The sequence below is a fragment of the Malaclemys terrapin genome, chromosome 9 (genome assembly GCF_027887155.1).
Source record: "Malaclemys terrapin pileata isolate rMalTer1 chromosome 9, rMalTer1.hap1, whole genome shotgun sequence".
Lineage (NCBI taxonomy): Eukaryota > Metazoa > Chordata > Testudines > Emydidae > Malaclemys > Malaclemys terrapin.
In genome coordinates this window covers 57,953,635-57,981,606 of record NC_071513.1, presented here as the reverse complement: position 1 = coordinate 57,981,606, position 27,972 = coordinate 57,953,635, and the positions used below count along the sequence as shown (strand labels likewise).

The following is a 27,972-nucleotide window of genomic DNA, read 5'->3' as shown; positions in this document are numbered from 1 at the left end:
GGGGGGGGGGGCAGCACATGCCCGGTGCTGTCCCCTGAGGGGCCCGTGGGGAGGGCCCCTGCCTGTTCCTTGGGGCCGGCCCGCCCCAGGGGCACTCGGTGGAGCCCTGGTCTCCCCCAGGCTCCAGGGGGCGGGCGAAGACGGCTCTAGCCCGGCTCCACCCTCCCGGTGGGCGGCCCCTGACAGGGCGAGCGGGCGGCCGCCCCCGTCGCTAGACCCAGTTAGCAACAGGTAGCGCGCGCGCCGCCAAAACGCCGCGAGACTTCTCTGTGCCTGACCTCTCGCGAGCGGAGCGTGGTGTGTTGCCCTCTGACACCGCTGGCCGGTGCAGCGCATGCGCGCGAGCTGTCTGTGAGGGTGCGGGGGAGGCGCCATTTTGGGCCCGCGGCAGCGCGAAACGCCGGGGATTTGATTGTACGCGGCGCGGGGGTCGGAGCGGCAGGTCCCTAGTACCAAGTCCCGGAGTGGGGGCCCTGCCCCGCCCCCCCCACCAGCAGCCTGCGAGCCCTGAGAGGGAGGCGGGGGCCGAAGGCCCGCGATGGAGGCGGAGTACTACGGCGGGGACCAGTCAGGTGCGGGGCGGGAGACACCGTTTTGGGGGTGGCGGGTAGGGCTGGCGGCTGCCGGGCCCGGGGCAGCTCCTTCAAGGGAGAGATTCTCATCCCCTTTTTCGGGCAGCGCCGCCAGGCCCGTCCGACCGGAGGGCTGGACTCCTGTGTCCCCACGGCCTGTCTGTGGGCCTAGCGCGGGGTCGCCTGGGCCAGGGAGAGAGGAGTGGGCTGTAAGGGACAGTGTATCCTAAGAGTGCGCTCGTGGCTCTGCCTCGGTGACAGGCTGGCTCGGGGGGTCTTGGAGACAGGCTGGAGGTTGATGGGGGGGGGCTCTCCTGGGGGCAGCGAGCTGGGTGACACCCTGGGCTGTCTTTGGGAGGCGGTGCCTGGGTGTTGGGCTGGGCGGCAACAGGTCTGTCTTGGGCTGAGGTGCGTGAGTGACAGGCTGAGTGGTGACGGATTATTTTGTACTCTTTGGAAATGGAGAGGCTTGGTGTTGACCAATATGTCGGAGACAAATTAAGCATGTGGTTGAGAGATGCTATCAAAAGCCAATAATGAGAAGTTTACATGGCAATCACCTACCATTTTTAAATCAGGAGTTATGAAGCTCAGGATCTCTGAGAATCAGGTCATTAAGCTTTCCTCCTGCCCCACAAATAAAAGTTTTTTCTAAACAAAGTATCCCATTTGTTTATTACACGTAGATGTTTCTGACCCAATAGAACCTCCACACTGTCTTCAAAGATATCTTAGCTTCAAATGATGCCTACATCACATTGGCTGGTGAATTATTGTAGATTGTCAAGGTTGTTGAGGATGTCGTCTTCAACCAGATTGACCCAGTTGAGCTAGCAAGAGGTCTTGCCTAAGCTAGGATTTAATGGTGACATAAGCACCTTTTTACACATGCTAGGTACTAGGTTTTAACTTGACTAGTTTAGCTTATGCCTTGTCCACAATAGATTTTAAAGACTTATTAATTAGCACTGTTGGCTAACATGCTTAACATCTCAAATCTTAGTCTAGATGAAGCCTATGGGCTACAGCATGATCAGCTGAAATGATTTAAGGTCCTGGTTTGGTGAGCAAAAAAATGTGGTTTTCAAATGTCAGCTTGGTCAGGTTATTTTCACATAGTTAAAACTCCTCTTGATTCTCATTAATAGCATGTCTGCCATGGAAAAATGGGGGTGCTTCTAAAAGATGATAGCCAATATGTTTTAAAATCCTAGAGCAGTCAGGGCAAGTTGTAGTTCTAACACGTTAGCTGGTTGAGGTGAACCAATTATTGTTAGAACTACAGCTTATCCTATATGTGCTAAACTCTTAAAATATGTTAACTATTGCAATTTAAAAAGACACCTTTTTCCTAGCGTAGACCTAAGATGTAGGCCAACATGTTTGAAGGTTTGTTAGGTGGCTGTGTTATCCTAGACTCCTTCCTAGGATACAGCACAACCAGCTAACTTGCTTTCAGATGTGTTAGCCTGCATATTAATGAGTATTAAGGTGACTTTGAAATTGTGTTAAAGTAATTCGATATTGCTGATACGATGGAAGAAAGCACCATTTTTGGCTTGAGTACATACCACTTTTGTGCAGTTCTTGTATGGCACAACTCTCTAGTGTGGCTGCAGCTACTGGTGTATATAGTATAACTGTAGTTCTCAACCTATTTACCATTGTGGGCTGTATATGCAGTTCTCTGTGTTATATGTGGGCTGCATCCAAACAATATATATACTACCTGGATGGCCCTCAGGATGTCATATGGGCTGCAGCTGTCATATGGGCTGATTGGGCCCTGATCATGGGAGTTTTACCATTTTAACTACATCTGTTTCTAAACAAGTTGTTGTTATAGTAGTACAAAAACTATGCAGACAAGCCCTAAAGCAGGCAGGTAATTAACATCATTAGATCTGTGACAGCTCTACTTAAGTGTGATTGAATATGAAGTGATTGATTTTATGATACACATAGTATTTTTGATGATCATATGAGCCTGTTGGTCACATTGTTATACTGTAAGTTTCTATGGCCTGTGTCTCTGAGAGTAGTAAGGATCACAGTGGCGGATTTGCCTCTACCTCAAATTTTCTTGATAAATTTTGTTCTGGAGATAATCTAATTCATTTTAAGAATGTAGATGATGGGAATCACAACCTATAAAGGAGCTGCTATAAAAGCAGCAAACTTTATTCTTTTGTCATTTAACTGGTAGTGTACTATAGCTTCTGGTTTTATGCTCTGAAATCCACTACTTGCTGATGTCTTTTTCTGTCTTTTAACAGTGTCTATTATTTTAATTCTGGAACTGGAAGTTCTGGTTGTGAGTCATGCCTGTTGGCTCTCTGATCTGCAGAAATGTCAAAAAGCTCATATTTTATAGGTATTGAAAGATGTTATTGAATCTTACTTTTTTTTTTTTTTATTATTTGGTGTAGATGATGGTGGAGCCACCCCAGTACAAGATGAGCGAGATTCAGGGTCTGACGTTGAAGATGATGTAAATGATCAGCATTCTGGATCAGACAATGAAAGCTTAGGGCATCATTCAGAGGTACCAGTGAAATGTTTTTATTTGATCAAACCAAACATGTCTTTCTGTAGCCTGAGTTTAAATGAGAGAGGGCCTTACTCTTAATGGAGATTAATTTGATATTGGATTCCTTATACCAGACCCTTAGAGTATTCTTGCAAAATTTACTTGCCTAGACAGCCAGGGGATGTAATTTTTTGGCAAGCGAGTAGGATAATAGTTTTCTTATCATGATAAAATAACAGATTCTGTGCTTTAGCTAGTAAAGTTTACTCCTGAGGGAATTCTGCACCCCCAAAAAAAAAAAAAAATCTGCACACAATATTTAAAAATTCTGCATATTTTATTTGTCAAATAAATGTGGAGGCTCCAGCATGGCACAGGCCACTGGCTGCACAGAGGTGGGAGGTCACCTTGCACCCCCTTCCCCTCCCTGGGATACGGACTTGGCAGTGAGGCTGCATCCAACCCTGACACAGCGCAAAGGCTGGGCCTTAATTACAATTTGGATATCTGCTTGTGTACAGTAACTTCCTTGTTGGTTCTGTGTTCCAGGTTGACACTACATGATGTGGATGTCTCTGGATGTGTATTGTGTTACAAATTGTTTAAATACTTAATGTGATACACTGTAACACTTCACTCTTTTATATAGCTTAGCATGCAAGCCTATTTTGTTCTCGCAGAAGAGCAATTTGTGTACTATATTTTATTCAAACCCCAAATGTTGGAAAGAGAAAATAGAACAAAGTATTTTTTATTAACAACATGAAATATAATTTTTTTAATTTACTTAAGTTCAGATTTTAAATTTAGAATGCCCTGTGTGGGCGAAAAAAAGGTCAGTGCTTGCAGTAGAAGAAGCCAGATCAGAAATGGTCAGTGGCGGTGATCAGGGGTGTCTTCTGTGGGAGTGGAGAAGCTTGAGAGGTGGCCCTGTGTAGGACCAATTTTCTTAGCATAAGTGAGATGATAGGGTCTCAGAGGGATGGCTTCAGTAGGTGCAGGATGGAGATCAGGTAGTATTTTAGGGAATTAATAGTTTCAGAATATGACAGGAATTGCAAAACAAAAGAATTGCCAGTCTGATCAGGGAAGGTAACATTGGAGCCTTGGGGCCATTAGCATTTCATCTGATGTATGAGGGTTGAGTTAATCATTCAAAGTCTTGTATAGTCTTGTGCGGCATTAGTGTTACATACTGCATTTATGGTCATTTGAGATCTGGTTTAAATACACAAGCAATTGCTTTCAGACTGTCCTTTGCATTGACAGACAGACTTTTTTCACATATCCACTGCTATTAAAAACATGAGAATACTAACATTAGGGAGCTATCATCACTCTTAAGTGACCTTGTTGTACATGCGCATGGCAGTATGTAAGGGATATGTAGTATGTAAGGCAGTGGTCTCCAACCTTTTTACACCCAAGATCATTTTTGGAATCTAAGGGAAACCCAGGATCTACCCTGCCCCTCCCCCGAGTCCCCACCACTTCCCCAAAGCCCCGCCCACTCCACCCCCATCCCCCGTTGCTCACTCTCCCCCACCCTCACTCACATTCACCAGCCTGGGGCAGGGGGTGCGGGCTCTGGGCTGGGGTCAAGGGGTTTGCAGTATGGGAGGGGGCTCTGGGCTGAGCCTGGGGTAGGGGATTGGGGTGCAGGAGGGAGCTCGGGGTGCAGGATAGGGTATGGGGTGGTGGCTCTGGGAGGGAGCTCAGGGATGGGGGTTGGGGTGCGGCCTCCCGTGGGGCAGCACTTACCTCCGGCAGCTCCTGGTCGACGGTGGGTGCAGCAAGGCTAAGGCAGGCTCCCTGCCTACCTCAGCGCCACACCACTCCCGAAAGGGGCGGGCATGTGGCTCCATGCGCTGCCCCTCTCTGCAAGCACCACCCCCGTGGCTCTCCCAGCCAATGGGAGATGTGGAGGCGGTGCTTGCAGGCAGGAGTAGCGCACCGAGGGAGACGCCTGCCCTCCTGGGGCCACAGGGCTGCGCTGCCCATTTCCGGGAGCGGCATGAGGCCGGGGTAGGCAGGGAGTCTTCCTTAGCAGCAGTCACGCTGTGCCGCCAGAGATCATGATCGACAGGGAGATCCTCTAGGATCAACCAGTCGATAACGATCGACCGGTTTGTGACACTGATGTAAGAGGTAGGTACACTCTGGCTTGCTTGGAGACTCCTCTGTATTTGAAAATGGATAAAATAATCAGTCCAGTTAGTTTCAAACAAGACTCCTAACGCTAGATTTTAAAGATATTTTGGTAATCTTAAAAACCACAAATTTATTTTAAAAAGTGTTAATTTTGCATGCCAAATCTTAAGGTACAGTAATTTCCAGATTTCCTACAAGTCAAGATTAGAGATGTAGTTGAAATTATAACACACTAGAACCGCCCCCCAAAAGGAATGACTTTCAGTGTTTCACCATATTCTCCTTCCTGAATTTGTTTTCTTATGTCCTCTTATTTTCTTCATCCATAGGAAAATGTGGGAAGAATGACATTCAAGGGTAATAAAACCTTTGAGAAAGCCTAATCAGATAAGTCTTTTTAATTACTATTTCGTCTCTAAATTAGAATTCAATTAGATTTTTTTAAAACTAACTTTTTAAACCTTTTAAAATTTTCAAATTTCTTTTCCAGGTTCTTAACTTAAAGAAAGAGGGCTCTTGAGGATTTATTTATGTAGGTCTTAGGTTTGTGGGTCTCAGGTATATGTATGGGAGGGGTTCTTTCTACAATTCTTTCCCGGCTTTCCTTCCCCCATCCCACTTTATCTATAAATGTTTTCTTTGATGTCCTTATCAGTTTTGTTTTAGTTAAATAGAATTAGATAACACACAGTTTTAGTACAGTAACGCATATTAAATCAAATTTACAGTGTTGGTATGATTTGGGGGCCAGATTCTGTGACCAGGCCCATATGGAGCCTTACTGACTGCAATGGGACCCTGTGGGTATAAGGATCCATCCCTGCATATTCAGTTGCAGAATTGGGATTCTAAGATTTTATGGAAAACATTTTCTTATTTACCTTGGATTTTTAAATAGAAATTTATTGTCAGATCACCATTTGATGATTTATATAAACTTTGGTGTAGTAATTCATGGGATCATACTGGGTGGCTAACTTTTTAACTTTATGCATTGATCCAATAACCTATTTACTAATCTGTTAATGTTTTACATAGAAGATTAAAACTGTAAATTTGATTTTAATATATTTGTTACATTGTACTGTACTAAAGTCTGCTGTTATTGAATTCTTTCAGCTAAAAAAGATAATTAAGGACATCTCAAGTAAAAAGTTCATAGATAAAGAGAAGGCAGAAAAGAAAGCAAAGGAATTAGAGCAAAAAATAGGGTGGGGGACAGCTATCTGAGACCTATTATTAACATTGTCTGATCTTTGAACTAAGTATTTGGAAAAGAAAAATAGAAAACTTATGATATTAAATGCACATGTGTTGCATAATTTCTGCTGAACAAATTTTTAGAGACGAACTAGTAAAATAACTGACTGTCTCATAAGGCTTAGATCCCAAACTTCTTCCTTGCTTCATTTTCTATTCATCATATTTAGTCATTTAACTAAAATAATATCTCTGCAAAGTCACATTCTTAATGTTATACACATAAACTATGTACTCCAAGACAGACTTTCATAAACTGTTTTATTCATAAACACTTTTCAGCCCATATAGTTACCTGTGTATTTTCTATTGTATTCTCTGAAACAGGTCTTTAGAGCGCTTGTTATTTATTTGTAGTAAGGTAGGGCCCAGAGGCCTTAATCAGGATTGAATGAGGCCCCTGTTGCTGGGCACTCAACAAACAAAATTAAAGACAATTCCTGCACCAAACATCATACAGGCTAAATAGGATGTTAGCTCCTCTTCATTCTCAGGGCTGACCTGATGCTTACTGTCAGTCTGTCACAGGTTTAGAGAGAGATGTTGTTTCCATAGGATGCAACATGTATTAATGCTGCTGGAATTGCTATGGTTTGCTATAGCAGTGTGATTTCTAAGATATGCTATTAATGTGTCTGCGTGATTGTTCTGCTTTGATTTCTTACCAACTAATATGAATACCAAGTTACCAAGATCTTTCTAGTGTGTTCCGAAAGATAAACCAATAGTCTGCAGTCAACGCTATTGGCCCAGGGATCGAATTGTTTTACTTTCTCATTACATATCCCCCAAAGAGTTTCCAGTCCTGGCAGGTTGTAAGATAAAGGACTTAAACATTAATGTTTGTACCTCTGCTGCTGTTTCCCTTTCTAGCAAAATCTCATGCTACTGCTGGTATCATGAACAATTCCTGGTTTCATGATGTACAGTTCAATGAAATTAAATTAAAAAAAATAACTTGAGGAGGTTGGGTGGGAAGGTACAAGGCTCTTCTACCAGAAGGTGACCAGAAGTTCCTCTAATCCTCCCCACCTACTGCACTGACCAGCATTCACTCTGTAGATTCCATCCTGACATTCTTGATTACAGCGCTGACTGCCACAGGCATTCTTGACCTTTCTCTTCCTCATCTGCAGCTTTCTTCTTGATCGTAGCTCTTTCTTCAATAATGTGTTGAGAGAAAGCACACCAAATGCAGCAATAATCTGTAGATGTACTTGACATGTTCCTAGTACATTACTTAGGTGATACCTTGCAATGGAGGGAAAGAGAATCAATGTTATAATTAGCTAGTTCCGGAGGGAACCTGCAGTGACTTGTGGGAGGTGGTTAGTACTGTGGTCAAGCAGAACTACTGGTCCCATGCTGCTGGAGGAATTTTTCTACTTTCATAATTTTTTGTTTTAATTTTTTTCTTAAAATTAATATATTCTCTAATTGTGGCACTGTAGTTTCTTATAAACATAGAAAATGGGAACTACTTAGAATACTAACATTATCATCATGAGATTCAAATGGCCTCCAGTGTTACAGGGAGAGAGAAACAAACGAGAGAAAATGTTAGCTTGCTTTTGTGGTGCTGCTGAGAGATTTTACACAAGTACCATTCAGTAACATTTTGAAGATAAATTTGGTCACATGCATGCTTTAAGATCATGTAGTTCTGATACTATCTTTGCTGCTTCCTTGTGTCTGCAGCAGTGATGGAATTTAGCAGGTAATATCTTTGGAGTGCTAGTTAGAGATAAATGCATCACTTGAAATCTGGCATCTAAGACTGAATAGTAAACAATATTGCTTTTTAGCTATTGTCATTCTGGAGGCAGCAGTTGCTAAAATCATGATCAAATTTCAAGTGTATGTACATGAGAGAATTTTAAGTAAAACTGGAAATTAACAGTGCTCTTCAGTTTAGCTCTGATGTGAATGCATCTGAAATATTGTATGCCATTCTCAGTTCTGGGGGAAAATGCATGTAGAAGAAATAGGTGAATAAGGAATGCAGCTTCCCAAGAGAGTTTAACTTACGGCCAAGTGAAGACGTGGGGGGAGATATGTCTATAAATGTGTTCATGGTAAATAAACAAAAGAAAGAAGTTAGTAATTTTGCAAAGATGGTAGAGCATGGGGTGTAAAGCTAAGGAAGATAAAGTTTAGACTAGGCAAGAGAAAAAACTTAGTTAGAAGTGGAGATGTCCTACTTGAATCAGTGCTATAGAAAGAACAACTGAGTTATTTTCACAGTGCTATATTCTCTGTTTGGGAGGAAGACAGGGTTATTCTGGCATTGGAGGTTTGATATGCTGAACTATTGAATTGGGTAATATCTAGGGGATGGAAGTCTGAAAAGTCTCTCTGAAGGAATGGATGATGATGGTGTTTTGTTTTTGTTTTTTTAAACAGGAAAATTTAATATTCAGTTTTTATCCTGGTGGGAGAATGGATTATATAAACTTCCTTTTTCCATCCAGGGTAAATTAAAATGTTAGACCTTGTTACCAGCATTCATATTCAAAAGTTTTTTTTTTAAAGCTTGGGCTTGTGACATTTTTCATTTATTTGTGACATACAAAAGACCTGATAGGATTGGTTTAAAAAATGGTTTGTTTTACTTCTTAAGTTAAGTATCAACAATGTCATCTTTGGTCTTCTTTGTTTTTTGCTAAGTGATCTTCTGGGTATCTGAGGAGACATCTTGTTAGCTCACTGCTTCATTGAAAGGGCAGAGATGTGGAATCTTTTAAAAAAGATGTCCTTTCCCAAAAACATTCATTAGTCATTGAACACATGTTAATAAAAATTAACAGAAACCACTGTTAAAAGTTTGTTTAAAAATCTCTTCTTCTCTGTTGTTAAGCTTTCACCCTCTTGGTATCAATTCAATAGATCTCCAGTCATAGTTCTCCAGAGCAGACAATACCTGAATTTCTAATATAACACAGCAAGCAGGATTAAAAATAAAGTAAAATTCAGGCCGCCTTTGTACATTCTAAGGGCTTGTCTACACTTACCAAGGGTTTGAAGCGCGCTGATCAATGCATCAGCGGTTGATTTAGTGTGTCTAGACATGCTAAATCGACCGCCAATTGCTCTCCCATTGGCTCCTGTATGCCATCTGAATGAGAAGTGCAAGGGGAGTCAACGGGAGAGCGTCTCCAGTCGACATTGCGTAGTGTGGATCTTGTGGTAAATAGGTCTAAGTACGTCGACTTCAGCTATGTTATTCACGTAGCTGAAGTTGTGTAACTTAGATCGATCTTCCCCCATAGTGTAGACAAGGCCTAAAGAACATGGCACAAACCCATTTTTTTCCCCTTTGCAATATGTTATAATATAAAGAGTAACAGTAGGTGTACATGTTATTTTAGTATGGAATATATTCCATACAAACAACACAATCCCTTCTTTGGGAGTTTACAATCTTAAGGCCAAGATTTTCAACAGTAATTAGTGATTTTTGGATGGCTCAGTATTTGGGAGCCCAAACTGAAACACCTTACGAGCCTGATTTTCTGAAAGTGCTGTGTGTGCATCCTCTGACAATCAGGCCCCTTAAGGTGTCTCAGGTTTGGTATTCAAAGTCACTATTTTCGTAAATCTTGGCCTAAATAGATGATTGGACAGTAAAGCGGACAGAATTCTCATGGGGATCTTCTTTTTATGTTTTCATCACTTTGAATAATTTGATGATGGAGCACTGTGATACAATAGTCTGTTTATTTCTGTGTTTAAAATATTTTCAGATTGCTACACTTAAGCAAATGGAAAGTTATTCTTTGTGTTACTGTGCTTCTTAACTTATAGTTTGTTTGGGATTGTTTTTCTTTTCCAGAATGAACAAAGTGATGGAGAAGATGATGGCCAAACTAGAGGCCATCACATGACAGACTCTGAAAATGAAGACACCCCAAGGCAAAAAGATAGTGATTCTGAAAATGAGGACCCTCCGAATCACAATGCCAGTGATTCAGAAAATGAAGGGACTCATGGGGACAAAGACAGTGATTCTGATATTGAGGACCATCCAATTCATCATATAAGTGACTCTGAAAATGAGGATGTCTTAAATCACCATGCAAGTGACTCGGAAAATGAAGAACCTCAGAAAGTTCACAATAGCGATTCTGAAAATGAGGATCCCCATAAGAATCTGCACAGTGAGTCGGAAAATGAGGAACATCAAAAAGGTCATGCTAGTGACTCTGAAAATGAGGAGCCTTTAAAACATGCAGCTAGTGACTCTGAAAATGAGGAGCTCTCGAAACATGCAGCCAGCGATTCCGAAAATGAGGAGCCTCCGAAACAGGCAGCTAGCGATTCCGAAAATGAGCCTCCGAAACAGGCAGCCAGCGATTCCGAAAATGAGGAGCCCCTGAAACAGGCAGCCAGCGATTCTGAAAATGAGGAGCCCCCGAAACATGTAGCCAGCGATTCTGAAAATGAGGAGCCCCCGAAACATGTAGCCAGCGATTCCGAAAATGAGGAGCCCTCGAAACATGCAGCCAGTGACTCTGAAAATGAGGAGCCCCAAAAAGTTCATGCTAGTGACTCTGAGCACGAAGAGCCTCAGAAACATCCTGCAAGTGACTCTGAGATCGAAGATGTTCCCAGACGCAAACAAAAAATAGAGTCTGATGACAGTGACGGAGGGAATGGGAAAGAGGCAATGCAGAATGACTCTCGGCATTCAGATAGCGAGCAGGCAGGAGAAGGATTTCATGCGTCTGACAGTGAGGAGGAAGGTCCTAAGAGACGGAAAATAACAGACAGTGATGAAGACGAGGAGAGAAATGAGGACAAGGCAGTCAAGAGGAAAGCAGCAGTCTTTTCTGACAGCGAGGATGATGAGAAAACACGTAAGGAAATACTAACTATACGAGAAACAGTTGTGTAATGGATAACTAGCTCTTTCTCCAAGGATCAAATTTCGGTTTAAATAATAATTTAAACTGATAAGTTGTGGCTACATATCTTGGAGAAGGAGGGTATACACTTAATGCTTCCAAACAGTTTGCTGGAAAAGTTCATTCTATCACATTTGCTTTTCCCACCTCTTTATTAACTATACTTCATTGCTTGAAATCCCCAGATAAGAGAAGTTCAGCCTACTGTTGTTGTTAACAATGTGAACTTACTCAGATGTCTTTTGAATATTTATTTTCAGTGTCCATTTTTCCCATAGGAATTCGATGTAGCTAACTTCCTGGGGTTGACAGTGCCCTGTCTTCAGATTGGTCTCTTTGGAAACCCTGTTCTATGTAGGAGCAGTTGCTAGGTGGCAGCAACTCTTTTTCTTGATGTATGTAGCCTGCTAATCTATGAACCACTAAGCAGTATCCCATGATATTATATTTTTTCATACACTTCAAGAATGATTCTGTCTTGAAATGTGGCTTTGTAAAAACAGCTCCTTCTTACCAAAACAGTCTGCCCCCTATATGTATTTAAAATTGTATTCAATTATTGCTTAAGACAAGTTTTTACTGCCATCTATGTGGGAGTGACAGTGAATCAGGGAATGAACAAGAGTAAGTACTTCTGTAGTGAGTTCCCATATGGTAGTGAATAGTGAGGTTCGCCTCAAATGAAAAGAGATGCGTCCCAATAGCAGTGTGAATGTCCACAGTATGAACTTCAATTCTTATATATTTTTCAGATATTCCCACAGTTGCCTTAGTAATTGCCTGGCAAACTAACTTGTATTACCCCCTGCAGAGTTGTTACAGCTATAGGAGAATGAGGTAGATTCCATAATGGCTTGTGCTTCAACAGGAGAACTGTTCATTATGTTCCTGTTACAGAATTTTTATTGTTGGTGTTATACAAGCGACAGAGAATCGAATTTGACTTCTAGACTCCAAACTGAGTGATCAAGACTTGCATAAATAAAAATGTTTCCCTGAAAATTAAGTAGCTCTCACATAGGATTAAATGAGAGACCATAAATATGAAACTCCACACAGTAGTTTTTAGATAACTGCACTCAAAAGGAACGTTTGCTAAAAATTGTACTGTTCTCTTAATTTTTATTTCTAATTTACAAGTAGCACAAGTTTATTAGAACTATAAGAGATTAGAGAAGTTTTTTTTCGTTTTTTTGCAATGTGTTCACTCCATGCATTTGACAGCACTTTGAATAAAGACACTTTTTCACTGTTATCCTTGTATAGACAGTTTCTCCTCTTTTTCATACAATGGGAGAGAGAAACAAAATTTTGAAAATAGGAAAATGATGGTAAAACTAAAAAAATTGTCAGTGGGGCTCTAGGTTAAGTAATTTATTTATTGAATTGGCTAGATTTCAAGATGACAATCTCCCTTTAGAGAAGACATGCAGGAGAGTATAAATAATTTTTAGTGACGGTTATGTTTTAAAAATTAGTGTCAGTGGTGACATGGTTAGGAATATCACTGTATCTGTACAAAAAATCTCGGCTAAGAGATTGCTGTCAGAAAAGAATTGGGCAGTTTCCATTTCTCTCCCTTGTCTTGTAGTTTTTCTTGCCACAACTTAGCTAGTTGGGAGGACCACTTGTAATTGAACCAACTTAGTTACTATGTGTCCTGTAATATGTTCCCCTGTGTTAGAAGCTGCAAAGAAAGGGCGCATCATCTCAGATGTGGAAGAATCTGATAGCGATGCATCAGAGAAATCTGACAAAAGAAAGAAGAATGCTGTAGCATCAGATAGTGAAGAAGAGGAGGAGAGCAAGGACAGCGCCGGAAAGAAAAAAGAAGAGAAGGATCTTTTTGGGAGTGACAGTGAATCGGGAAATGAACAAGAGTAAGTATGTTTCTTTCTAAATGTGAATTCCTATATGGTAATGAACAGTGAGGTTTGCCTCAAATGAAAAGAGATGAGTCCCAATAACAGTATGAATGTCCACAGGAAGAACACATTAGTTCTTTGTATGTTTCAGATATTCCCACAATTACATTAGTAATTGCCCAGCAAACATTGTTATAGTCATTGTCATATTATTCTTGGGTTATCTGTTAGAAATGGAAAATATAAGTATATTGCTATTACTTTTGCAGGAACCTGATTGCAGATATATTTGGTGAGTCTGGTGATGAAGAGGAGGAGGAATTTACAGTAAGTATGTAAACCACTGGACAATGGATCTGGTTCAGTTTTGTTATTATTAACTTGCATTTTAGGCGCCCCAGTCATGGACCAGACCCCATTGTGCTAGGTGCTGCATAAATAGAACAAAAAGACAGTCCTTGCCTGAAGGAGTTTACAATCTTAAGTATAAGCCAAGAGTCATCAGGTGGATACAGATAGACCAATGAGGGAGCACAAGGAAACAATGAGACAACATTGGCCAGCATGATAGCTAACCATTGTTTTAGAAGCTTGTCTGTATGTAGTGTTAATCCAGAACAGCTGTTCCACTTTAAATTCACACTTTACTTTATTCCAGAATAACTTTCATGTGTAGGCAAGCCCTGAGTCTGTGTCAGATTCATTAAGGCAATTCATGAATTAGATGGTCTTGTCAGCCCTTGCTGTTTGGAGAGTACTGTCTGTGTAAGAATCCTTGTTGTAGATGAGAAAAGTGTTGGCCTGGGTTTAGAGAATAGCATGAAGAAGAGAACAGTATTGTGTAAATTGAGAAGATGTGAGTAAATATACAAAAATAACTCCCCATATTGACTTGCACTGTCTGTACCACCAGGGTTTTAACCAGGAGGATTTGGAAGAAGAGAAAGCTGAGGCAGAGATGAAAGAGACAGCAGATGATTCAGACTCTGATGATAACATCAAAAGAGGGAAACAGTAAGTCCATGTGAAGACATGGCAAGGGGTTAATTTTATTTTTTCTCAGACAACTATATATCCCCCTTCCCACCATCCAGCACATGATTTCATGTGACAGGGATCCTCAGAGGCTGAGTGGGCTGCCCGCTGGCTTAGAAAGGCAAGGGACCATATTCAAGTAACATATTCTGCCACTGGGCCACCAAATCAGCTCCTCTTTCTTTTCCCTTTCTAACCTCGTTTTGTCAGTGACTTCTGAGCCCATAGCAAACCACTTGTGCTGTTCCTGAGGATAATAATTCCCCATCAGAAGCTGAGTGAAACTGACATCTAATTGGTTCGTTCTCTATTTTTGATGGCCCACTGGTGAAGTGCTACATGTAGGAACATTGGCGGCATAGGTGTGATATTCTACCAGTGCAGGTGATGAGGTGTGGAAGGATATACAGTCAGTACGTTTCCTCTTCCTTCCTATGCTTTTGCATATTGCTCCTCTAGTAACAGAGCACCACATCTGTGTTGCAGCTGCTTCAGCATAGAGCCTTTCCCCTACAAGTACAGCAAAGTGAAATGGATCCTTGTCAGTTTCATACTGCTGCTATGGGCAGGTGAGCAAAATGGGATTTATTTCCAGACTATAAACCAGGGCATAGGATAAGGATCTACTACACACATCTCTCCAATGTAGCCTTTCCACAATTCACAGGAATCCAGTTCTATATCACTTACGTTCGTTCAGTCCTGGGCATCTTCTGATCAAAAGTGGCCAATAGAGCTGTGAAGTGCCTTGGGAAGGCTGACACAAATGTGTGGTAGGAGCTAAGTTAAGTTTCCTACTTTCACTTGTATTCTTAGCAGATTTGAACTCTGGACTTTGTATGTGTATGTTCTTTGGTAGATTTTGTCTATGTTGGATGGCTTACCACTCACAATCTTTGTTTACCCATCCTGTGAGAAACCCTGCTAAATGTAACCTCACCAAGTTCACAAACCCATAGAATACAGTACAATTTTTATAATATCTCCTTTCCTTGGGAGTTTGAGAGAGAAATATGCATAAGCTTAGTGGAAAACTGTATTTCAGAAGAACAAAGCTAGTCCAGTTTTGACAAAGATTTCTGTGAGACCATGGAAATCACGTAGCCTCTTTCTCAGCCAGTTTTTCACACTGTCTAATAGGGATATTGTTTACCTCACAAGGATGTAATGAGGCTTGCTCAGTGTTTATAGAGCACTTGGAGATCTTTGGATGGATTGCATTATAAAAGTGTGCAAAAGCCATTACCTGCAGAGAGAAAAATGAAAGGGGGAAGATTCCTTATCAGACTTTCAGTAAACTCTTTTCCTGCATTTCAGTATGGACTTCATGTCAGATTTTGAGATGATGCTACAAAGGAAGAAGAGCATGAGTGGCAAGCGCAGACGAAACCGTGATGGTGGGACATTTATTAGTGATGCAGATGATGTAGTCAGTGCTATGATTGTTAAAATGAATGAAGCTGCAGAGGTGAGTTTTCTCATGTGCCAGGAATATTGGTTAAGTTCCCTTTTTGCTCACTGGGAAAGTAATTGTTTTCAGCATAATATAAGACACAATCTTGTGTTCAGTTGTAGTACACCGCGAATAGCTGAAAATTTCAAATATCCAAATACTTTTACTATTGCATCAAATAATCCTTTCACTTATCTGAATTTCAAAGTTTTCTGCTGTTGAAAATGAAAATAAAACTGGTGCTTATGGTCTAAACTTTAGAAATAACTGGTTTAACAGAGTTTTATATATTTACTTGTTTTTTTATGTCAGCTACCTTGGATACTCAGAATGTATTTCTCAAGTTTCAATCAATGTTAATTTTATTATAACATTACTTGAATATATAGCACCATTTGTGTGTTTGCTCTTCTAGACAAGCTTCTTGGGATTGAAACTTCTTTAGATTACGTACAGCATTGCTAATAACAGCACACCATGGTAGATGATGGCAAGACAACAGTATTATGGGAAAGGAACAACTGATGGCAGAGCGTCATTTCTCAAGGAAAGCAGATTATGCATATTTAGTGTATTTTTGTTGCCTTTTTTGGCTCTGAGTATCTATGTAAGATCATACTCTAGGGAGAGTATGTAGTGGTAGAAGTTGTAAAGGTAACCCAGAGAAGTTCTAGGAAGGAATTAAGTCGTTTGAAGCATGAGAAGGAGCAGACCTTTCCAGGCTTACAAGATAGTGGAAAAGGCAGTGAATCGCATTGAGAAAGTGAGACTGAAAGAAACAGGAAGTGCAGACATTGTGAGAGGGAAAAGTATGGGAGATGAGAAATGAGATGTAGAAGAAAGCTGTGTAGCGCCTTGATGGTAAGGACAAGATGCCAGTGAAGGGTCTCAAATGGAGTGATAAGGTTGGAACACTGGAAAAAAGAAAGATTTTCAGTTCTAGCATGTTGGATAGTCTTGAGAGTAGGAGGTGGGAAAGGAAGTTGTTGTACTAGTCAACATGAGGTGATCAAGGCACAGGTCTGTTGACTGTAATGGGATTTCTTTGCATCTTTTTTATGATCAAAGACTTTGATAATAAGCCCTTTGGAACTAGGACCACATCTTTCTATTTGTTTTTTGAAGTACCCAAGCACATATCTGGGTGGTGATAAATTAGTAATATAATGTGTTGTGCTTTGCCCAAAACTTCTAGGTTAAATTAGCTCTTTGCATGCATTTTACATGGAACGCATGTGTTGTTTTATGTTTTCTGTGGCCTTGATACTCACATACATACATATAATGTAAGTATATATATATATTTTTTTTTGAGTAGGATTTTTTGTCTTTTATTAAATAGCTCTATAGATTGGCTACCCATGTATAATATTCAGAACTTTTTACAAAACTCTAAATTAGGTTCTGGAATTACAATAGAACTGAAGTAGAAAAAGTGATTAATTTTACTAGGAATTTCCCCTTTCACATTTACCATCTTTTAAGGAAAACGTTGACTGACCAAGTTTGAGACTCCTTAGAGAAATCTTTCTTTAAAGCAGGTTTTAGGGCCACATGAAAGCAAGAGTTGCTTCACAACTGGAGTTTGGGTACATCTCAATTAGTGAATTGTCCTCCTTCAAGGGTTAATATGGTTTCCTAGATAGCCATTCTACTGCAAGAGAAGACAAATCATTTTGCTATGACTGTCTGAAGAGTTGGAGTTTATTGCTACTCTACTCTTCTTTTGAAAGAATTATTTTGAAATTCTTTCTTCATGAACTCCCCACAGGAAGATAGACAGCTGAATACACAGAAGAAACCAGCACTAAAAAAGCTAACTTTGCTACCAACTGTAGTTATGCACCTTAAAAAGTAAGTGTTTGATTCTCCCCATTACTTACTCTCTTGGGGCAATACTGGGAAGGCTACATATATTAACCCTCTGGTGATGCTGAGTGTGTGCTAAAAAAATCCAATTCCTTTTCTGTTCTGGCTACAACGTGCTGGAGTTTAGGTGGCTTCTCAGAAAGATAATTAAAAAAAAAAAATCCCTTATCTCGAAATGAGTTAAAATGTGTTGCCATGCTGAGGATACAATGTATAGAAACCACCTGCTGTGAAGTAATGGCTGCCTGGCTTTCCCCTATTTAATCTATGCTGAGATGCTTGATAGCTTTGATTTCTTTCAACAGTTTGAGTAGTTTTATAGATCTCAGTTGCTGTTTGGAACAAGTATTTCCTTTAGTTCTGTAGCTTATGTCAGGGATTCTCAACCTTTTTCTTTCTGAGCCTCTCCCTCCCCCCCCCCCCCCCCCCCCGCCCCAAACATGCTGTAAAAACTCCACGGCCCACCTGTGCCACAACAACTGTTTTTCTGCATATAAAAGCCAGGGCCAGTGTTAGGCAGCAGCAATTAGGGCAGTTGCCAGGGACCACACACCACAGGGGGCCCTGCAAAGCTTAAGTTGCTCAGGCTTCAGCATCGGCCCCGGGTAGGAGGGCTCAGGGCCCTGGCCTTCAGCCCCGTATGGCGGGTTTTCATCTTTCTGCCATGGGCCCCAGCAAGTCTAATGCCAGTCTTGCTTGGTGGGCCCCCTGAAACTAGCTCGCGGCCCGCCCACTGGGTCCCGGACCCCAGTTGAGAACCACTGGCTTATGTCATAAGTTTTGGAGTAAGAGGAGATTGAAGGGGTCACTTTCCCTGTATTCGGGAGCCACTATAGAGTAATGTCTGTTGGGCCTTGCTCTTGGTTTCTCCACAAGTCTTGTAAGTGGATGTGTCTGTGCAGCAAGAGGAGTAGGTGTGTTTTAGAACTTGCATTCACCAGTTCTCTGAAGTGGGACATAGCTGTTCCTGAAACTCTGACCTTCCTTTATTCTAAACTTTCCAGACAGGACCTTAAGGAAACTTTCATTGACAGTGGTGTGATGTCGGCCATCAAAGAGTGGCTTTCCCCTCTTCCAGATCGGAGTCTACCAGCACTAAAGATACGTGAGGAGCTCTTGAAGATCCTGCAAGAGGTTAGAAGCTGGTGCCTAGCTGTTTGCCTTGGTCTGACTTGAATCCTGCATGCTGAATCTGTTCATTAGTGATGAGTAAGGCTATGTTTTAGTCACGGGTATTTTTAGTAAAAGTCATGGACAGTAAACAAAAATTAATGGCTCGTGACCTGTCAATGACTTGTACTATATACCCCTGACTAAAACTTGGATGCTCTGGGGCAGGAGGTGGCCCAGGAGCGCCACGGGTGCTCTGGGGCACACGGCCCAGGACCCCTGCTGCTGCTGGAGGGGGAGGGCTCGCAGGCTCCCTACCCAGTGCCGTGGGGCTCCTGGAAGTGGCCAGCATGTCCCTGTAGCCCCTAGTCAGAAGCACGGCCGGGGGGGGGAGGGGCTCCGTGTGCTGTCACTGCCCCAACCACTCGCTCCACAGCTTCCATTGGCTGGGAACCGCGGCCAGTGGGAGCTGTCGGGGCAGTGCCTGCAGGCGGAGGCAGCACACACAGCCGCCTGGCTGGCCGCGCCTCTGCCTAGGAGCTGAGGGAGGGATATGTCACCACTTTTGGGAAGCCACCCCAAGCCCTCACTCCTTCATGTGCCCCCGCTCTGAACCCCCCCACACACCCAAACGCCTGCTGCTGCTGGAGGGGTGGGTGTACGGGCGCAGTAGCCCGAGACTGCCCCAGCAGTGATTGGTGCAGCTGGCCTGGGGGCTGCCTGAGCAGCTCAGGCAGGCCCCAGACCAGCCGCACCGGCTGCTCACTTCCCAGACCTCTGTGACAGACTTGCAGCCTTAAAGTGATGAGGCTTTATGAACTTTTAACCCAGAATGTACATTTCAGGAAATGGCATGTGCAGGTAGTAGTGTGATGCAGTATGGATGCTGCTATCAACTGACCATAGTGGTGAGACATAGGGAGGAGCAAACTCTGAAACAAATTTTGAGTTTGCTTTAAGAGGCTTTTCCTATCTCATACAGATATCATCTGGCTGAACAAAGCTTGGGATGAGGGCAACTAGGAAACTTCAATTCTTTAATCTTGATCACTGTTTTAATTTTTCCCTTATTTACTCTATTAAACAAGTAATTATGCTAATCCCTGGCCGTAAAACTGAAAGAAACAACCCACAGAGAGATTTTTGCCATTATCAACAAATTATTGCTTCAGAGCCAGATTAATACGATCGCGGGCACTTAACATAGGTAACTAATATAAGCAAAAGAGTATTTTCTTTCAGGAACTTTAGACCACTTTATATTTAAGAAACAAAGTTATAATTTGTAAGAAAAATTGTCAGGATAAGTTAACATGCCAAATGTCTAGAGAAAAAAGAACAGACACCTTTAATTGTTTAGCGGTAGACTGCAGTTCCAGTACAGCTGTTTGATTAAAAAAGGTCTCTGGAGTGTTTTTATAGCTATGATGACAATAGCAAGTTAGTAACAAAATATATACTCTGCTTTCAGTTTTGTATGGCTAACTATTGGGCTTAGTTTTTATTAATATCTGGCACCAATAAGATCAGATGTCATTCATGGTTTACGGAGTACTTTCTGTCCTCCAGCTGCCTAGTGTGAGCCAAGAGACCCTGAAGCACAGTGGAATTGGGCGAGCTGTAATGTACCTCTACAAGCACCCCAAGGAGTCAAGACCCAACAAGGACATGGCAGGGAAGCTAATCAGTATGTAAACCTCCGCCTACAACACCATGTCTGCTCACAGAGGTCTCATTTTAGCGTTTAACCTGTTTCTTCCACACACTGATTTTCTGTTCTATGTAGAGCAAATTGAACTGGTGATATAAGAGAATCTATATGATCATAGATTAATCTGTGTAACATTGCTTTACATGTTCAAATCTCTGACAAGACATTGTGTTACGTTTAGTTCTTCGTTTTTTTTATAAAAACTGAAGGACTGCAAGTTGTAGTCTGTATGGAGCACAACAGGTATACATTATCTTTAAGGCTACGATTTTGCCACGGTGGTCGCGGAAGTCACGGAATCTGTGACTTCCAAAGACCTTTGTGACTTCTGCTCCGGCAGCTGGGACCTGCAGGGTCCCGCCGCCTCCTGCAGTGTCAAGGAGCTGTGAGACACCCCCGCCACCTGAGGCAGCAGGCCTCCAAGCTACCATGGACAGCAGGGCAGGGGGATCCTCACAGCTCCCCGGCCAGCAGGGCAGGGGGACCTTTGCAAGTCCCAGCCACCTCACAGCTGCCAAGCCCCTTCCCATTTTATCATGGATATTTTAGTAAGTCTGGGACAGGTCACGATTTCCGTGAATATTTCTTTATTGCCCATGACCTGTCTGTGACTTTTACTAAAAATATCCATGACAAAATCTTAGCCTTAATTATCTGAAACCACATCTGCTATGACATGTTGTAATCCCTTGACACTCATGACACTAAATGCTTCTTCCAAAGCTCTGTAGATGGGCAAGAACTCACTTTATAATCCAATAGGTTGGGTTTTAGAAGTCACTTAATTCTGACATATGAGACACTAAAAGTGGTTAAAACCCTATTGGTTAAAAAGACAAGCAGCACAAACACTAGCCTTAAGCTATTGCAAGTTGCATTTAGACCCATTGAAGTTCCCTGCAAGTAAAATGTATGTGCCCAGTGATACTGTTTCTGCATTGAAATGTTTCTTTTTACAGATGAATGGTCTCGACCCATCTTTGGCCTTACCTCAAACTACAAAGGAATGACAAGGGAGGAAAGGGAGCAGAGGGATTTGGAACAGATGCCTCAGCGAAGGCGATTGAGCAGGTAGGAGTTGCAAATATGGACAAACAAAGAATGTTGTGAATCTGAGACTCTGTTTAGGAAACGTGATCAATATGGTAGATCAGATAACTTGCTAATAAAGTGTTAGGGGGAACCTGCAGGCTTCCTCTAAGCAATCATTTTCCCTTAGTAGATTGCTGTTGTCTTTACCCTTGTCCAATTTACAATGTGTTGCAAGATTTTCTACACTGGATAATGAACAGAGGTTTTCCTTTCTAAATTTGGGGCCCTCCTGACTGCTCTCTCAGCGTGAAGCCCCATGTGTGATGGTAGTCAAGTCGCTGTTATTTTAATCTATCCAGAAAATCTACTCCTTTTCTGAGACAAACAGACATGATAATTGTTTTGTTGCCGCTATCACAACCAGGAATCCCGTGCAGGTTAATTCCTCTAATGTGCTGCTATAGCACTCTTTACTTGAAATTCACCCAGGTAGTTGCTCCGGTTCCTTGAGAGTAGCAGTGGTGTTGGTTATGCCTGCTCTCCATGATCTGGACTAGGTGCCAGCATGCCAAAGGATATAGTTGAAGCACTTGGTATTGGTAAATATTGCTATTCATAATCTTGGCTCTAAGAAGTTGAGTAATTGCTTCTTGCTTTGTCATCATCTGGCAGATGGGTCGGTCTAAGTCACAAGCCACCCTTGTTTTTGCATTTACTCTTGTTTATGGTTTTGGCCTCCTCCTTTGTTCTGCATACTTTTTGTAACTGTGAAACCTTTTTTTAAATAGACTTGGTCCTTTTTTACTTGGAGTGAATTTGCCCAAGAGTTATGGGGTATGCCCTTGTAGCACTCCTTTAGGTTGGTTTGTGTTCTGTTTGAGCTGGTGGATCTTATTTTAATGTGGTGGGTTTTTATTTTATTGTGTAGTTCATAGATGCAGCTCCAGAGCAACATCAAATATTTTGAATATGTGGGGGAGAGGCTGCTGTGATAGGTGGTCTTTGTCCGATGGAGGAAACCCTGCATTTGTCTGCAGCTGTAACATTCTGTTTTGTCTGTACAGTTCTGGCGGTCAGACCCCTCGCAGAGACCTGGAGAAGGTGTTAACAGGAGAAGAAAAGTAAGTTCTCTTTTTTCGCAGCATCCTAGCAATAATGAAAAGACTGTCTGTAGGCTCTTCACTGCAGCTGTTTGTTTTCTGTTTGTAATGGAAATGCAGATGCTTGAAGTGGTGGTGCTTTGTGTTTTTAAAGGTGTCAGAAAATACAGCGGATTGAAGGGATTGTATTGATTGTATATCTTTCTGTGTGAGAGTGATCTATTTAACATACATACTTTCTTTTGTTCCCCCAGAGCTCTTAGACCTGGTGATCCTGGATTTTGTGCTCGTGCAAGGGTTCCAATGCCCTCCAACAAGGATTATGTGGTCAGACCCAAGTGGAATGTGGAAATGGAATCTTCCAGGGTAAGCCACAGAGCAAAGGGAAGAAATTGGTCTCTTCTGCTGATCCTATATCTAGAAACTCTGTGGTTAAGACTGAGAATCAGTTGATCCTTTAATCACTGCTATATTATCTCAGGTGCCATTGGCTCTTGTGCACCACTTTACTGTTACGTCTGTTGTAGTCTAAGGACCATAAGTCCTGCTCATAGGTGAACCTATTAAATGGTTCCTTATCTCATATAAGATCAAATGAAAATCAATAACTGACACAGAGGAACAAGCTATTTATATCAAGGTTAAGGCTCTGACTGAAAACCCATTGCTGTAGACCATCTTGGCGTCAAAGAAGTCTCTTACTATAACTCCTCTTAACCACTTCCAAGTTTTAGTATCATGGCCTTCCTGTTGGCTTTCCCAGACTTGAGGAATCAAACACTTGGTAAGTATTAACATTCTGCCACTAAATGTGGCCCATGCGTTCCACCTTGGTTCATCCATTTATCTTGTATAGGTTAATTCGTAGAGATGTGAGTATCTTCATATGGCAAACCAAATGTAAGAGGAAGGAGAGATCATTAAATTCTGCTGTCATAATTTTTCCTTCCTTTCATTAATTGAGATGTTGTTTCTAGCCCGGGACTGTTAAAAAGGGTATTAGTCGCTTGGAAAAGCACAAGAGACGATTTGCTGAACAGAAACGACTCAGCAAAGTGCATCGGGCTATCAAATTCAGCATTGAAGGCAACAGGATGCCCCTGTAGCCCTGACACGCTGCCTTCCCCAAGTTTTAGAGGTATCTTTTAAGGGAGGTATGAACAGTGCATGTGCTTCAGTTGGCAGTCTGCATATCCAGTGGAAGGAGTGTGAATTCACTAACCTGCACATAGGCAGCTCGTCTCTTTTAATCTCTGTAATGTCTGTACTGTGACCTACAATTGTGCAAATTGATGCAGAAAATAATCTGATGTAGCATATAACTTCTGCCATGATCCTGCCACTACAGCTTCCACATGCCCTGATGGCAGGTATTATTTAAAATACCCACCCACAAAAATATCTTTGGTAGGCATCTAAGTAAAAAGGAAGCCACCTTTGAGTAATCTGAGATGAGCAGGTGTAACGTTGTAAAACATGTTCATGTTTTAATTGGGGCCTCCAATTTAATTTAAACAGTTACCTAGGAAATGACACAGAACAAGCATTCTTAGCCCTTAATTTAGTACCTCATTGTCACTTCATAATAACCTCTGTGGCTGAGTTTTTAGTAGTATGAACAAGATCTAAAAGAAGAAACCCTTCAAGGCCTTGGAAGTTATTTGTTTTGCAAGGCCTTAAGGAGTAAGTGACAGTATAAGGCAAAAGAGTCTTCTGGGGACTGGAGGAAGGCTGATCCTCTGCTGAGAATCTTAGGTGGAGAGAGAACAAATAGTAAATATTAACCAGAATATCTTTTGACAACTTAGTTTCTATATTCCAGTTCTTTGAGCAGGGATGGCAGAAATTGATGGCTAGAAAGGATAGTGCAAATAATGCTGGACTATCCCTGCCACTCTTCAGCTTCATATTTCATATTTTTTTAAATTATTGTAGAAAATAAATGAAAAAGCAGAGAAGCCCTGCATGTAATTCCCGTCAGGAATCCGTTTTCTCTCTGTATTGTGGATAGAATGTCTGTCTGGATCCAGGTGTTGGAGAGCTGCTACCCTACTAATAGTCCAAATCTGATTATGGACTGGTTACCATTTGGATTCTCAACAAGTAAAAGCTGAGCCTCTGAAGAGATGTTTCTATCAGATCTCCCAAATCCTTTTCTTTCCCTGAGTCTCCATAATTTATTATTACTGCACATTGTGTTGTGATACAGTCTGAATACTCATCTTTTCAAGGAAATATTGCTTATTGACTGAAAGGGCCCTGCTGTCTTTCTGTTGTACTGTTCTACAGAGCCTTTACGGTTTGTCTATGCAAAATAACTTACCTAGTGCTGCATCCCAGCCTTCCGGTTGCAAATAGTCAAAATACAGAAATAAAATGCAAGCACACCTGTAATAGTAATACTCTGTGGCCAGTTTTTCTCAGGCATTTTTTCTCCTTTCCACTTACATTTCCCAGTATTCTCCAGTCTTGTTGGTGCCTCTTACAGTGACCTGTAGAATCACTTTCAGTTGACCAATTAACATCACCAAGTATAGTCATGTCCTCACATCAGCCACCACCAGGAAACCTGCAGTTTATGAAGCTGTGATGAAATGTACTTATGACACTAGATCAGCATTTCTCAAATGCGGTCACCAGGGGCTTTTCTTGTGGCCACAGCCTCCTGGGTGGTGGTTGGTGGGGGGCAAAGCAGCGGCCCCTCCCCCAGCGTCACCAGCAGGGTTTGTTCCCAGCCCCCTTCTGGAGCCACAAATACTGTAGAAGCCAGGTGACCAGTGTGCGTTCTCCCCCCTTCCTGGGGGTAGTGGGCTTGGGCTTTGGGCTTCAGCCCTGGGGTGGTGGTTGGTCAGCAGGCTCTGTCCCCCAGCCGCAGGGTTTCGGTAGCTGGCCCCAGGATCACACCCACCCCATCCCCACATCGCCCCTAGCTCCCACTGCCTCCTCCAGCCCCCACTCATGTAGCAGGACCCCAGGTTCCAGGCCCAGACTCACCCCCATCCCCCTGACCCCCACTGCCGCCCCCACCCCCCATCCAGTCCCTCCTGCCTCCTTACCTACCTCCCCATCCAGGATTTAATTTGTCCCCCAGCTTGCTGGGGATGAGTAAGTCTGCTGTGAAAAGTGATATTAACAAATATACAAAAGCACTTTTCACAAAAGCAGACTTACTAGCTAGCAAGTCTTAAAAAAAAAAACAAAAAAAACCCACCACCAAAAAAAAGCGAAACAGGCAAAGCACCTTATTTGTGTTTTTATTCTGTATAGGTCCAGTAAGGAATAGGGACAACTGTACATTATTTTTATTATTGAGTCTGCAAAAAAAACCTACATAAATAAATTACAATGATTTGGACATGTATGTGTGCATATTTATTTGTTTTTCCTAAAGTTAATTAATTATTTTAGGAAAAATTGTCAGCGCGACCACCAGCAACAGTTGGTGACCGCACTCTGAGGCCACCTAAAATTTTGTTGTGAAAACCCCTGCACTAGACTGTTTAATGCAGTTTAAGAACTATTCTAACTATTGAGCATTTAGCTAGAATGTGGACAATGAAATGGCCACTTTATTTTCCTTATTCTGAAAGCTTTTATTGTGTGCTGTGTGTGTTTGTAGTGCATATACTTGTGGGATTCGTCTGTCCCAAAAAACATGTTGGAATTTTTCTGGAACTTTCACAACCCTCATTGCAGGGAAAGAGGTGCTGGAAGACTTAACAATGCATGTTTCATCTTGCTTGAATCTCTGGGCTTTTTTCTGTTTTTTTCAGTGGTAATTTTAAGTTTTATTTTTTTTAGTACCAAGGCACCTCTAAGAAAGGGGTGAGTCGACTGGACAAACAGATGCGGAAGTTCACAGATATCAGGAAAAAAAGCAGATCAGCCCACGCAGTGAAAATCAGCATTGAAGGCAATAAGATGCCATTGTGACCCTTCACAGAATACTCCTTGATCTCTGCTGAGAGATCTGCACCCATAGACTCTTTGGAGACCTTGAAATTTTTTAACAAAATTGTTTTTTTAGTGGATCTTTAAATTGTTTGTTCAGCTTCTGAAATAAAATGTTGTCTGAGGATTGTGAATCCTGGGACTTTTCCCTCCTGACTGTATTTAAATTTGTTCTGTTGTGTCCTTTGTACAGATCAAATACTTGTTGTACTGCTGCCCACTTTAGACAATAAAATATACTTCTGTTTTTTGGGGGGTGTCTGTTGATTGGTGAAAGGGGTGGGGTGGGGGGACAGCCAGGACAAGGCAGTAAATACCTAATGTTTAGGAACAAGCATTCACTTAGTAATTGTGAATTCTGTTCATACCATCTAGTTCTTCAGTTTTTTCCTTTATTTGGGTGCCAGTGATTTTATTTTAATTACCAATTCTGCCTTTTGATACCAAAGCTGACACCTGCAGCTCGCCAAACACCTTAAACAGTGGCTGTCTCCCACTAGTAACTTTTCATCTCATGGTGTAGACCCCAAGAAGCTAAGACTTTGTAGAGCTGAAACTTCCAGTGACTAAAATGATTGGTTGACCTAAGATTGCACAGCATTTAAGAATCACTAGTAATCACTGATAAAAGATCAAGGCAAAATCTTTAAGGGTGAATGATAATAGCTGCAGTTGGTGAGCAGTACTGTGAAGTATGTCATCTTAACTAAAGAAAATTGTCCTTAGTTCAATTACTTTCACTGTCTTAAAAACTGAGCCAGAAGGGTGAATCTTTAGGATATCAAGGGTGCTCAAGCAGCCTGACTTCTAGAGTGCTGGATATTTTCTTTACTAAATGGCCCATAAAACCCCTAGATGATCGTGCTGCTATTTCTTTGCTGCAAAAAGACTAGAGTGGAATTGTGTACCTCTATCTCTGAAACTGTTCTTGGTGTCTGTAAAACGGGCTGAGAGAGAGGTTTGGAGTTCAGTGAGAAAACAATGATCTTTCCAAGTAAGCACATAACATCTCTACAATCAGAGTGGATACACAGTGAGTTCCTTGAGGCAGGAGTGCTGTTGCCTTCTGTATGTGGAAAGCACTTAGCATGCTATGGCTTCGGCTGGAAAAAATTAGAACTCCAGGCAACTGAATGCTTCCTCTTCCAGTTTGTTCCCTCGGATACTGAGCTTGGACCATGGTCATAAAAAATAAACAAAGGCCTGATGTGAGAAGTAGCAGGTAACTGACGATGCAGAGAAGCAAACCTATGGACTCTGATCTAGAGCCTATTATTATTTGAACTTGAGTTGTTGACTGTTGCATTGAATTGCATGGCTTTCTGTTAAGGTACAGTGTCTGTTCAACTACATCCTTCTTATGGTATGCTGAGAATTGATTTAGTTTATTAAGAATTCCTTGAAAAAAGGTGCAGCCAAATTCTATTTC

At 41.8% G+C, this 27,972-nt stretch overlaps 1 protein-coding gene across 2 annotated transcripts; it reads left to right on the top strand.

The window, feature by feature from the left end:
• The first annotated feature begins 343 nt into the window (after positions 1 to 343).
• On the top strand, positions 344 to 26,791 carry IWS1 (interacts with SUPT6H, CTD assembly factor 1). Of its 2 annotated transcripts, XM_054039349.1 has the most exons (14): positions 344 to 572; positions 3,002 to 3,117; positions 10,346 to 11,369; positions 13,102 to 13,297; positions 13,552 to 13,609; positions 14,196 to 14,296; positions 15,635 to 15,785; positions 17,542 to 17,624; positions 18,644 to 18,773; positions 20,319 to 20,436; positions 21,420 to 21,531; positions 22,557 to 22,613; positions 22,847 to 22,958; positions 26,394 to 26,791. In XM_054039349.1, exons 1-14 carry the CDS (start codon positions 539 to 541, stop codon positions 26,523 to 26,525), a joined length of 2,424 nt encoding a protein of 807 aa, XP_053895324.1. In that variant the 5' UTR covers positions 344 to 538; the 3' UTR covers positions 26,526 to 26,791. The 2 variants fall into 2 exon arrangements, with proteins under 2 accessions (XP_053895324.1, XP_053895325.1); XM_054039350.1 differs by lacking the exons at positions 344 to 572; positions 3,002 to 3,117 and adding an exon at positions 5,592 to 5,610.
• The last annotated feature ends 1,181 nt before the right edge of the window (positions 26,792 to 27,972 follow it).